General features: G+C 40.7%; 1 protein-coding gene across 4 annotated transcripts in view; it reads right to left on the minus strand.

The window, feature by feature from the left end:
- erbin (erbb2 interacting protein) overlaps nt 1–13990 on the minus strand; it is a 57895-nt gene that overhangs the window by 17490 nt on the left and 26415 nt on the right. For all 4 annotated transcript variants that reach the window (XM_067574989.1, XM_067574987.1, XM_067574986.1 and 1 more), the window contains exons 3-11: nt 11787–11981; nt 11322–11439; nt 9428–9506; nt 9145–9234; nt 7343–7399; nt 4909–4972; nt 4523–4597; nt 855–999; nt 250–322 (exon numbers count right to left, since the gene is read on the minus strand). In XM_067574989.1, the coding sequence (XP_067431090.1) occupies nt 250–322; nt 855–999; nt 4523–4597; nt 4909–4972; nt 7343–7399; nt 9145–9234; nt 9428–9506; nt 11322–11439; nt 11787–11972 (887 nt within the window). In that variant the 5' untranslated portion in view covers nt 11973–11981. The remainder of the gene's footprint in view (nt 1–249; nt 323–854; nt 1000–4522; nt 4598–4908; nt 4973–7342; nt 7400–9144; nt 9235–9427; nt 9507–11321; nt 11440–11786; nt 11982–13990) is intronic.

A 13990-nucleotide genomic window follows, 5' to 3' on the forward strand; every position in this document is an offset into this window, starting at 1 on the left:
CCCCTCCGTGATAAATCAAACCTCAAACTGTTTCTATAAATCAATAAAAACAGATTTCATTATCGTGGCCATCTTCAGTTACCCAATATCATCATCATCATCATCAGAGTGTTCATTATGTTTGTATCTGATTTATCCAGACAGACGTTTTACGTGATGAGCGGACGGCGGATGAAAACAGCACAATAATCCACTCCAGATCTGCAGGTTTACTCTGCTGATATTAAGGCAAATCGCTGTAACGCTCACCCTCCGACGGAGTCCGGCAAGTACATCAGCTGGTTCTCATCCACTTTCAGTGCAGTCAGTTTCTTCAGTGAGCCTATATTAAAACAGAAAAGAAAGAGAGAAAGAGAGAGAGAGAGAGAGAGTTACAGAGATGCATGCATACAACAGCTCAGGGCAATTATTGATTATCGTTTGCTGTTGCACCACAGAGGGGAATATCCATTACAGCAGTTAATTGGATTAATTAATTACTGTCATCAATACAGTAACTAGAGCAATCAACCTTGACTTCTATTGCGCTGTGCATCTGGCCTCATCACCCCCCCCACTGCCCCCCCCCCAAAACTACTGCACTGTGGATATTGTTATTCTCTTCTGTAATTACATTGAAGTGCAAGTTTTGAAAGTCAGGGGACTTTTCATGTTATGAAAATATATTGTAGCTACGCAGGAAAAACACTGTCACATCATTTATGGGAATTACGTAACGACAAAAACAACAAAATCAATCCAGGCATGAAAAATACATTGGCAATAGCTAAAAGAGAATGAAGGGTGTTTCATAATGGCTTTCCTTTAAATAAGACGCGTGTGTGTGTATGTGTGTGTGTGTGTGTAATATTCACCGATGGAGCCGGGCAGCTGTGTGAGGGCGTTGTTGGAGAGCAGGAGGTCTTGCAGACTCTCACAGCCGCAGATCTGCTCATCTACCATTTCCAGGTTGTTCTTGGACACATCCAAGTACACCAGCTGTTTCAGCATCCCGAGCATCTGATAAAAGATGAGATAAAAAGGAGACCCGCACACACAAAAGATAAGTCACTGATATCTCATTATTCTCATTTAAAAAGGTAAGCTGTGGAGTTTTTGTCCTCTAGTAGCCTTGTGGAGCATTATGTTTAATGAGTGGGTCATTATGTTTGTTTTGTACAGACGCACGGGGACGCACATGCACGCAGGTGACGTGATACACGTTCCGGAAAATGGATGTAAGCAATGCAGGATTCAAACTTGTAATTAAAAAAACAAACAAACTGCTCTGCCAATGTTTTGTGAGGAAGGAAATGGAGTTGCTGTTTGTTGTTTGCACAATGTGTCTCATGCAAAAACAACTCACACGAACAAATTAGTTCTTAAGAAGCACATGCAAATGATTTAAAGAACATTTGTGGAGTATTCATCAATTTTCTTAGAATTGTCTTGTAGGCAGACGTGTTGCACGAGGCATGAACAAAAGGTCTCCGCCTCTCTTCACAAGGCGAGAAAAACTTGTTTGACTTAAGAGTCATGATGTCCTCATCTGAATTTGGAGTTTAAAAAGGTGCATTGTGCAGAATTTAGCGGCATCTAGCGGAACAGACTCGGCAGAAATGGAATATAATATCCATAAGTATGTTTTAATTAGTGTATAATCACCTGTAAATAAGAATCATTGTGTTTTTGTTACCTTAGAATGAGCCCTTTGTATCTACAGAGGGGAGCGGGTTCCCTTCTACGGAGCCCGCCGTGTTGCACCGCCATGTTTCTACAGTAGCCCAGAATGGACAAACCAAACACTGACTCTAGAGAGATCCTTTCCCGTTTTTCGCGGCCACTGTAGCTTCTCCTACACGCTTGGAAAGGGAGCGTTAGGGGAAGATGTATTCGGTTTGTTGTAATCTGCAACCTCACCACGAGATGCCACTAAATCCTTCACACTGGTCCTTTAAATATGATACCAAAACCCACTAAAATAAAATGCTCAACTAAAACAAAATGATGCAAAATTCACCATATTATCATGATCATGGTTGGTCAATTTACTGAAAGGTTTATTCAGATTTTAATATGTTTATTGGCATATTTCTGCACAGCAACAGTAAGCTACATTATCAGTAGTTTCAGTGTAACTAACATCACCTACTGTGGTCTGATATTCTCTCCTCTAACATCTCTGACTGTCACATCCCTCGACTGTCTCCTACCACACACTGCTTTTCTTTAGAAAGATGTTTTTTAGCTTCTAACTTCCCGTCAAAGCGTTCCCTCTTTGTTTCTGTCGCACTACACACACAGTCCCGCTCTGATGACACGTTGTTGTTTTTGTCTGCTGATTTCTGATAACAGGACTCGAAGCTCGAGCACCTTGTGAGATAACTCCTGTTGTGATATGACACTATGTAAATAAATTTGACTTGACTTGAAGCTCTACAATAAGAAAATTTTTGTTTTTTACTCTGTGGGAACATTTTGTGAATGAAACTCGCCCACAAATGTAACAGGTGGCCTCAGGCTGTGTTCAGACCAGACTCTGCCATGAGGGAGTACAAAAGACGTTACTGGGGCGAGTGGAGGACATTTCTCTTCGCTTGATAACGTTAAAAGCAAAGTTAGACATTGCTGTTGGCTTCCCGACTCATTTTTAAAAAGATGAGAGAAAAAAGAGAGAGAGAGAGAGAGTACCAGCGAGAGAGAGCAGCTTGAGAATAAGAGAGCGCTGGTAGTGAGAAAGCCGGTGAATCAGATCAATTAAACGTTTATTTTCTGATTGTTTCACAGCGGTTACGTTCTGGAGCACAAATAAACACGCCCACACCTCCGCTGGACCCTGCGGCTGTACGCCGCGCTGCTTGATTTGGTCTGAATACGGCCTTATATGGTCATTTTAAGGGCGCTGATTGTGCCAAATGATCAAATCTCACGCATGTACACCTCCTAATGAACAGGTGACATTCATCAAGCTGAAGAGAGCGATTGACAACAAGTTCGGGCAGTTGAGACAGTTTTTTGAACGCGACTTCAAACATTCATACCAACGAGCCGCACAGGAAAAAAAAAAAGGTCAGACAGTTCTATGATAAGAAAAATGTTCTTTCATGAGGCATTCATAATTGATGCCAAGGATTTAGCAGCGTGTGTTTGGTGAACGCAGGAGCAGCGGATTTAAACAAAAACATCCTGAGCAGCAAGTAGTAGCAAGTATTCCTTAAGTAGTGTCATCAACTACAAATTTATCTATTATAATGCATAAGAAACACACAGAGAATCCCAGACATCATATAATCATGAACACTGTTGGATTATTACAATTTGAAATTGACACATATTTTAGAAGAAGGAAAACAATGACGGTTTCTGTGTTGTCGTGTTGGTTTATGCGTTTGACAGACGTCAGTGCTTATAAAAGGCCGGACTGTGATTACAGCCGTTGAATATTTCTGCACACTGGGTCCCTAAACAGTTTTGGAATCGCATAAATTAGGTATGACTGGAAAGCTTGTGGATTCAATGAGCCCGATTGTATTCATGTTCGCTGACGTTAGTCCCCATAGTAGCCATTTCATTGTAGTGAGACCATTTTTTTATATGTATAAAATGACATATTGTGACCTCTAGGATAATCACAGCCTCATGAAAATTTACAACTACAAACTAGAGACTGAGAGCGTTCAGAGGATGTATGGTTTTCCTAGGTATGTTGATAGCAGGGGTGTTTTTGAGCTATTTCCAGTACAGAAGTGCTTGCTATCCAAATGCTGAAAAGTACAATTCCTACAGAAATCTCCATGTTTTTGATACCAAATCACAGCATGAATTTTCCCATAAAGTTTCTCAAGGTCTTAATGTGGTGCTTTGGAAGGATTTTTGACAATTTTTATCAATTCTCAAATAGTCAAAAGTAGATAAATTTTGCACCAAATCTGTGTAACAAATGGTATCAACCCAAAAACTGCTGCAAAAACATAACTGAGACATAATTGAGTATGGGAATGGTCATCATATACTTCCATCATTATATTCTAAGGCCGTTATTACAGATATATTACTAGAAAAACTTGACACACTGTTTAATCTTCAGGTTGCCAGCTTTCAGATGATATATACCACTTCTATGTGGGATATACTGTTGGCCTGCTATCTCCCCCTAAAGATCCCCTGACCCTCCCTAAAATAAAAGACTAAATTGCGTGTATGAAAGGAGTGGAGGAGTGGAAGAGGTTAATTATGACCCATTTAAAAACAAGCTGGTCATTTGGATGAAAAACTGAATCTCATGTAACACATTCTGACTATCAAAACATCATTATAAATTAATTATGTTCAAGGAAAATAATTACTTCGCAGCTGCAGAACGTTTTGTAATTATTATCGGGACATCTGCAAACCCCCCCCCCCTCAAAAAAAACTGCTTGTCTTCTCTGTAATGCTTTCCTTTTGTGTGCATCCAGGAATAAAAATCATTTTCCAAACTGCAGCAGCTCCTTCAACTGCTGGTTTTCAGACAGCTGTGTGTGTGTGTGACTGTATATTATACCCCAGGTAAAAACGTCAGTCTGTTCCCGTCCATCCACAGCTCCTTGATTCCAGTCAGCTGCTCCAACACCTCAGGCTATAAGAAAGAAGAGAAAGGAGGTTAAGTGATAGGGATGTGTGTATGTGTGTATGTGTGGCGTAGGAACAGAACGAAGGGCTTAACTCATAAACCAAATGAAAATGAAGTTAATTTAATTACTCCCCTGTGATTATTACGTATTAATAAAAAGTCATGTAACAGTGAAAACTGAGCGCTTACTGTATATGCGCTTAAAAAACAAGAGTTTTTAAACATGAAGGAAATGGATCAAGGAAGGGAGGAGGTGAGGTCACCACCGGAGAGATAGAGCGCCGTGGGCATCGACAGACCGACTGACAGATACTCACCACTTCAGTGAACTCATTACTCCCCAGGTCCAACCTCTCCAGCTGTGTGAGCTTCTGCATGCTTCTGTAGACACACAAGGGACAAAAGAGAGGGAATAAGATGTTAAAATAAAAAAAATATATATATATAGTTCAGTCACACATCAGGATGCCATTTTACATGTTTTCACATGTGGGAAGCTGGTGACAGGATTTGAGGATTGATAGAAACCACTGAACTGCCCCCCCCCCTCCCTTTTTTTTTTTTTATGAGGCAAAGAGCAAACAGCAAAAGATTTACGAGCAAATACGCTTCAAACAGAAAACCACAAGAAACTTTTAATTTTTCATGGTATATTTTGGATATATGTGGTCTTCGCTCCTTTCGCTGAATAATTTGCACGAGGAAATAAATACCTTTCAAGGCTCAGGCGTGACAGAAATATGCTTTAAATAATGGAAAATGTGACGTATGCTAGCCCTAAGCCTTGCTCCAGAATTTTCTCTCCACATTCAGGTCACAGTCTCACATTCTGTGCTACACTGTGAACAAGCAGACAACAAAAAAAAAAAAAAAAACAGCGCTTTTCAACTACTCACGGTCTTTACTATATTTAACTGTCACCAGTAACAGGAATTGAAAGTTAATTATTCCTGTTAAGGCTTGTTTCACATTCTGAGCAGTAATAGTGAACACTTATTGACCTTTATGTTCCCAAACACGCACTGACAAGATGTCGAAATCAGCTGCAAATAGTAGATATAGCAATACATGCTAATTTAAATCGACTGCATCCCCGAACACACAAAAGTCTCCAAAAGTGGGAGCTAAAGATCTTTTTTTTGTCCTTGAATGAATGACATTCCTCTGAGCTATTCATAAAATACAGGACTTAAGTGTTTAAATTGTATAATTCTAGGCATGATAAAGAATGTGATACACGGCTCTGTGTTTAACTTGGAAGATAAGGACGACAAATAGTTGTTTATAAAAATAACAAAAAAAATCCAAGGAGTGCATCACAAATCCAACAAAATAATTCTACACGCTAAATGAAAGCGAGAGAGAGAGAGAGAGAGAGAGAAACCGTGACTGGAGATGAAACGGAAGATTCGGTTTGTTCTGTTTTGGAGAAACAGATATGATGATGATCCTTTCACAGGAGGAGTGAGATTCAGCAGGGAATGGAAAGCGGAGGCCCGTCGACACCACGACCAGCGCGGGGTCTGTTTTGTTTTTAGGTGCTCCTCGTAAAAAAAAAAGACGTACGGCGCGAATTGTAAATATGATTTAAGTCCGTTGGTGATTTTGCAAGTTCTTGGAGAATTGTTAAAAAACATGAATCATGTCGATGCACTTGAGCGTCGGCCAGCTTTGTCACAGTCTTACCTCAGATGTTGGCGAGAACACCGGAGACCCCCATGTGAACCGAGAGGGCTAAGAATAAGCTACACCAAACTACTATGGCTTATGACCCCAAGCTGTGAGCTTTCTTTAAAATACTGAGGAATATCTGGTTTATGCATAAGCTCGGGTTTGTGTGCAGAGAAAAGAGAGAGACTGCGTTTTCTATGTGTAAAGCCCTGAAAAGACTTTGCACCCCTTTTGTCCGTGCACACATTTGTTTACATCTCTGAGATGCTTGTGTGTTGCTCTGGCAACGTTCCCGATCATTAGTCCTTTTCTTTGTCAGGACTCCAGCCTTTAACAGGTCTGGCCTCTGTCACATAAACACAGCCAGAGAAAAAAAAAAAGAAAGAGAGAGAGGATCCGCTCTGAGCTCCGGCACTTCACTTTATGCACCGGCTGGCCCGTCAGTCAGTTGGCGAAAAATAAGAAAAAGGAAAGTGAGTGAGATAACAAAAGAAAACTCAGCCAGAGGGAGGAAGCACAAAAAAAAAAAAAAAAGGCAAATGGGGAATTGCAGTTTTGCTGAGAAATGGGTAGGACATAAAATGGGAGTGAGACAGCAAGTGAAGCATGAGAGAGAGAGAGAGAGAGAGAAGACAGAAAGAGAAAGTAACTTCCCTTCACAATCACCTGGAGCTTTTTTTTTGCAAAATATATACTGGGGACGTTAAGTCTCCCCGCGGCACTGTAACCTTCTCAAATGGTGAAATAACCCTCACCACTGTCTCGGTAGAGGATTATAAAACCTGTCACAGCAAGCAGCCAAGTAAAGGGGGCTCTTATGTAACGCTGTGGAATTTAATACTACAGTTAGAGGTGTGGGGAATGAATCTACGATAAAAAAAAAAAAAAAAAAAAGGAGGCAGGATGGGAGACACGGCAGAGACATTGCAGTGGTTGAGAGACAGAGAGAGAGAGAGAGATAGTGAGAAAAGAAGAGGGTGAGAGTTCTTGGCGTGCTTCGTGAACATGACTCACAGTGATACCGCTCCCTACTTTGTGCGTTTGACGTTTGGGAGACATGTGAAGTAAAAAGCTACTTACTTTGGCAACATCTTTAACTGGTTCTCCCTCAGCTCCAAGATCTGTAGTTTAGTCAACCTGAAACCAGAAAAAGAGTACTAGTGACCTTCATTGACTTTAAAAAGAGGGATGCATCCTGCACATTCCCTAGATTTCTATATTTATATTCTGGGGCTCTACTGGGATATCTTTGCATGCTTCACAGTTAAAAAAAAAACACTTATTTATCTTATATTGGCTCTTTATGCAGCCCCTCAGTTCAGCCTCTGTCTGAAACAGGCTGTTTTAGCTCCTGTCTGGTGATAAACAAACAGTAAAATATACATTTCTCAGATACATTTGTACATATCCGAGCTGAAATCTGAGCCGAAATGTGCAAAAGGACAATGTGAACAACCCCTATGGGACAGATGGATGTTTGTGGACATGTGTGAACAATCCAATGTCATCACGAGGAGGAAGTATCATAACTTTGCAAAGGAAGTGTTCAGAGAAGCCTGGCTTTTGACTCAGGGAGCATTTTTATAGACATTCACCTCAGGTTTTAGAGCTTTAACCATGTTTAACATAGACATCAGACATCATAACAGTATAAAAATAACAGAAAAATCACAAAAAGCATCATATTCCCCCTTTAATCTTTGAGTCTGCAAATGTTTCTGTCTACAGTAACAGTCTGCCTGTTAGTTTGCACCCTATTATTATCAATTATTCTTCAGTGCTTCTCATTAAGGCGTGCTTAACATTCTGCCCCACAGGAATATTACTGTGTGTTTAATGGCTTTTGGAGCATAAAACTCCTTTTTAGTGTGTGATAGTCGCCATGATTTCCTCTTCTGGCTTATCTACCAGTAACCAGCTATGATGTGTAGCTACATGGTCTTTTTTTTTTTTTTTTTTTTTTTGTCATTCAAAAAACACGACGGATCTGATGCAATTGTTCTCTTGAACTAAAGCAGCACTGACAATAAAGAAAGCACAACTGCAGAAGGGATGAAACGGGCTTGTGGGGCTTCAAGCGACTCGCTTCGTCACGTGTTTCGTGTGATCACGTCTCTCTGGTCTCTTCAGAAGGCTTAACGCTAAAATGTTGTGTTGTACAAACAATACGAGCGTGACTGATCCTGCTGGTTTCATGAAACAACCAGTTTAGCCTTTAAGAGACCGCACATTAAAACAATAGGTGTGAATTTGTCAAATTATTAAGGAAGATTATCTTTGTCTTCCTGCAAAACATCTACTTTAGCTTTGGGGTCATCTGTGCCTTAATACACTGTAAATACTACATATTTACTGTAAGCAAGGGGTCAGTCATACTGAAAAATAGTGATTCACTGTATCTATCCAAACACTTACAATAAATAGCATCACTACGATGCAGTGATATCCTAGAAGTGACACAATCTAGTATCAATCTTGTGTCATAATCAATATTTTGTCAACATAGCAGCTCTATTGTAGGAGATTCGGTGACAGGAAATCTCTTGACAGACTAGCGTCAGTCTGTCAGATACGTGATATGTTTTTGTATTTTTGACCTTTAATGCAGGAAGGAAAATATTATTCTGTTTTGTATTTGGAGCCAAGGTTTTAAAAGGATGTCAATTTCATGGAAACAGTACACCGAACGGTTCTTCCCATCATCCTAAAATTTGATTCATAAATCTTATGCTATTTAAACCACTTTAAACTCCCATCTACTGCATGATACATACACTGACAACCACTGTTAACAATAAGCAGGAAAGCCTGAGGGTATCATTTCAACTTTTATTAGAAACGATTTCATCCCGATCCAAAAAAAAACGGGAGAACAGACTGACCTGCCGAAGCTGGCTGGCAAGAACTCCAGGAAGGCATCATTCAGGTAGAGCTGCGTCAGACTCAGGAGCTGGGTGAAGCCTTCTGGGAGCCTGTTTAACACACACACACACACACACACACACACACACACACACACACACACACACACAAGAACAAGAAGCACATTACTCACACAAAAGCCTGACGAACCTGCTGCAACGCCGCAACACTGAAACGCAAAAAAAAGTAAAAATGCACATGCAAGATTAAAGTTAATTAGAGGTGAGTGTGCGCTCTACTCACTTTGATATGGGATTCACACTGGCTTCTACAACAGCTAAGACTTTGCAGTTCTTGATGTTTTCTGGAAACTCTTGGATACCTAGAAAAAAAAAAAAAAACCCAAAAAGCAAGTGACTTTAGAAATATGACCACCACACACACACACACACACACACACACACACCATTGATTCAACATCTGCATGTTGTATCTCAACCGTTTTATTACCGCTGAGACAAAATAAATGACTCCTGTCAAGAGCAAAACGACGAGGGATAACGCGAGCCATCTTTCTCGTGTTTGCAAGGGGGAAAAGCTTTGTGAATGTTAAAACACAGGTGGATCACGAGTAGACAGGAAGTGAGTGGAGTCTCTGAATTGTGTGTGTGTGTGTGCTCAAGAGTACATCAAGAGCGGCTGTGCACCTTTCCTCTCTAAACACCAGAACAGTAGAGGTGACATAATCACAGAGCACGAAAGGAAGAACAGGAAGAAAGAGACCACACTGTGACAGTCTGCGAGTTCTCACCGTACATCCTCATTGTGTGAACTGCGCTGAAAGAGGAGGAGGACGTTGAGTCTCAAGAGTTTATTTCCACCTACTTTGTTTTGTGTCCACAACACTTAACGCAGAGTGCTTCGCCGAGAAGGATAAGTTACTTTTAAATGTCAACACGACACATGCGCCTCTGGTTCATGAGAACACCACCACATCCTTCAACGTTTGTTTAATTTAAGCTGTCTCTGCACTCGTTAATTTATATTAGAACTACCCTTTTAACCTTTCTCTATCCATGAAAGGGTTTTTTTTTTTTTTTTTTTTTTTTTGCTGAGCGTGCATCATCCTTTTTCTGCTCTGGTTAGCTTCAAGGTTACACCGGCGATGATCGACTATCTTCTACAGCAACCCGCGGTGTCACCACATTTCTTTTGGCTCGCGTTGCTCAACGTACATTTTGGGAAGCACGGAGGTAACGTCATAGATAACGTTGACGTCGAGGTGCTTACAACTCGTTTGAAGCAAAAAAAAAACTCCTCTGCAGAAATATGCAACAGGATGTTATGAAAATACTGAAATTTCAAAATAACACAGTCACCTGATTCTACTTGTAGCCGGTTATTAAGTCGAAGCTTTCAGACACTTTAGTCTGCAGCTGTTTCCTGTTCTCGGTGTCGGGTTAGAACCACACTGACAGCGGAAAGTTTTTCATCAAACAGGCAAAATTTAAAGGACTTCTAGGACGAAGCTCTACATCATGTTCAACGGTGCGACTGTTTATCATCAAAGAGTTTAATGTCACACTTAAGCAAATACTGTCACGTCCCACTTTATGAAACTGCTGATAAAACTCTCTGAGTTTAACACCTCGTACAGTCTGTGTGAGATCTGGTTCTGAGAAGCTTCAGCTAGTTGCTCTGTTTTGTCCCTACTACTATGCTGTGCACTGAAGATAATATCTAAGTATATAATCGCGGGTACAGACTTGTCCACTTCTTTTTTATCAAAATCACATCAGGGGTTGTGAGTCATCCGGTCCTGTGACATCATATGTGAGAAATGAAACATGCTGTGGCATTTTACCTCAGAGTATCTTTGAGGCAATCTAAACAATGATACCAATTAGGCAACTCGTTCTTGGCAGTGTCATTTACAAAAAGAAAATAAATCCACTGATTGATGTCGGTAGTAGTCATGACAACACATTGATAAACAGTACAGTTTACACATGTGAACTTTTTACATGTCACTGCTCCGGTAGCTGCGGTCAGCTTTCGTGTAATCGGTGACATGATGATCTGATGCTGCAGTTTTACACGACTCATTTAACCTGCTAAACAAAACAGCAGTGAACCCGAGTGATGTTTCTGAGGAAAAGATGAAGACATCCAGTAAATACAAGATGTTTTTGCTTACTGTTTTTGCTGACATCAAGCTCCCTGAGATTGATGAGGTTAGCGATTGCTGCTGGCAACACTGTTAGGTCATTATCTGGCATGCTCAGTCGATGGAGTAACTGGCAGTTAAACAGTTGCTGGTGGAGAGAGAGAGAGAGAGAAAGAAGAGAGGAGATAACTCATAAAGTCCATTAACAGTCATGACCTAGATTTTTTATCAAAATCATGTATGGTGGACTTGGCGTATACAGTGTAATATTAGATGTCCTGATTGTCTTAAAAGTTGCATCATTCAAAAGCTCTTCTTTTAACATGAATATGAAATAAAAGTGTCCACGATGACAGCTTCTCATGAGGGATAAACTAGTTCAAGATGCTAGGAATCAATATGTAGTGGTGCACATGTGGTTAAAGGGTTTTTAACATTGTAGATGTATATAAAGTAGAAATTAACAGCATCTATACGTCACTGCGTGCGCCTTACTTTAGGCAGCTCCTCGATCTGGTTGGCATCGAGGTAGAGTTCCTGCAGGGTCTTCTCGAAGCTAAAGATCTCCTTAGGAACAGTCTCCAGGCTGCAGTGGGAGTAGTCGAGCGATGTCACCGTCTCCTCCTCACCCCGCAAGCAGCGGCATGGCACCAGACGAACAAACAAGCTCCGCTTGGACATCCTCAGGCACTGGAGAGAGAAAGACGACAGAGAGCGGAGTATTAGGAAGAGTTAAGGACTTACTGTCACACTTCAGCTCTAAGTGATCAGATTCTTTTTAATCATCTTTTTTTAATCATTTACACAAACGCAGATCTGCACATCTGATCGATGACCACGTGACCTGCATGATTGGATCACTGTAAGAGACTCAAGCTTACAAGTTTATTGGAGGAAAAAAGCTTCCATTCGATGAAAAACACATGGGATGTATTTTTCCACTGATAACCACGACCACGGTCACACAACATGCTTTCACTGAGGACTTCATGTTTTCTTTTTGACATGTCAGCAGTCACCAATCAGTGGTGTCAGTGAGGTTTTAGGGCAGAGTCTAAATGATACGGGACATCCATCACTTTACACTAAAAAGAGGATCTGGTCAAAGAGTGATAATCAGTGTTTGGTGTGAACGTGTCGCCCCAAAAACCTCAGCTCCTTCTTTAAAAAGGGAACTTTTAGTATTTGTTAACTTCGGGTTTATTCTCATATTTTTATCCATTTATGACTATTAGTCATGAAAACATTTTAGAGATTGTTGTAGAGACATGCAGACTCTGACTAGAGAGGTAGTAGTAGTAGTGGTAGTACTAGTAGTAGGAGTGGTTTTACAATTGTTATGCATTTTGTTTCGGAAGCTACAGCGATTTCCAAGGAACTAGTTTCTGTGTTTATTTTTCAGGTGAACACGAGTGTTTCCTGAGAAGCTGTAGGAGGCTTGTGATTCCTGTCCTGACCAACATTGTTCTTGCCAGTGTACGTGTTTCCCAAATATATACAGTGGGGGAAGTGAGAAAAATATCACTAAGACCAAGTCATAATGCTAATAACACCTGGGTTTGACATATACTCGAGTTTCTCTTTAACGCGGCGTTACTGTAACATTAAAAGGTTTATTTTAGAGGAAATGTATTGAAAAAAGTAAAAATTTCCAACAGTAGTTTTGAATTGAACTTGTATCGGTGGATTTATTACAGCTCTTCAGTGCAGAGGCACTTCTGTAAAGGAGCCTTTCACAACAGGTTTCATCACGGACACTCAATCCTATTGTTTCATCATACGTACAGCGCTACCGGTGTGTCCTCAAATTTGCATATAGATTACAACTGATCACTGACAATGAGTCACAATTTGATGAAAGAGAGGTAGAAACAACTAATTAGACGATAAACAGGTAGAAATATGTATTGTATTACTTTTTCAGGTTTCATTAAAGACAAGAAGCCTGAAATGTCTGAAATTAGACGGGCAAAACAGGCAGCTTTACGATATCATGTGTACGCTGCAGCCTCGTTGGTTTGAAGATGAGGATGAACAAGAAGTAGGCCATGAATCAGGCATGTTTTGGAAATCCTCATCCTTTAACGAAAACTCTCTCTACCGCAAAATAAAGAGATGTAACAGCTGGAAAATCTTTTCAAGCTTTCAATCTGGTTGGGAAGGGTTTAAAAAAGGGAGGGGGGAGTTGTAAACCCGTCCTTTAACTTGCTACGGGGATGTATGTATATATATATAATTTTTATAGCAAGAGTCTGAGGTCAACACAGAAGTTTTATCCAAGTACAGTACGCAGCGAGGAATGCGCTCTGGTCAATAGGAGCTTTGTTCTTCGGAGCATGTAGAGAATGTGACTTTTCCTCCCCCCCCTCCCCTCTTCGTAATCTGTATGCCGCCACAGCCCATAATCTCTGAGACCTTCACTCGCTGCGTATCCTGACTGTCTAACTGGGCTGAAAAAAAAAATTGTGATAGCCTTGACCTACGGCTGTCAGCAGGGAGAGACGGTGTGTGTGTGTGTGTGTGGGTGTGGGCGCGTGTTTGTGTTAGACGTTGCTTCAAAAGAAACTATACCAGTCGTTCTTTCTCTATTAAATGGTCATCTGGTTATATACGACCCACGGTCTTCGTGTGAGTGGGTGTAACTATTTTCAGAGCTACCCAAAATATGACCTAATAGCCAACCGAGGTATTAGTCATGA

This window comes from Thunnus thynnus, chromosome 19 (genome assembly GCF_963924715.1).
Source record: "Thunnus thynnus chromosome 19, fThuThy2.1, whole genome shotgun sequence".
Lineage (NCBI taxonomy): Eukaryota > Metazoa > Chordata > Actinopteri > Scombriformes > Scombridae > Thunnus > Thunnus thynnus.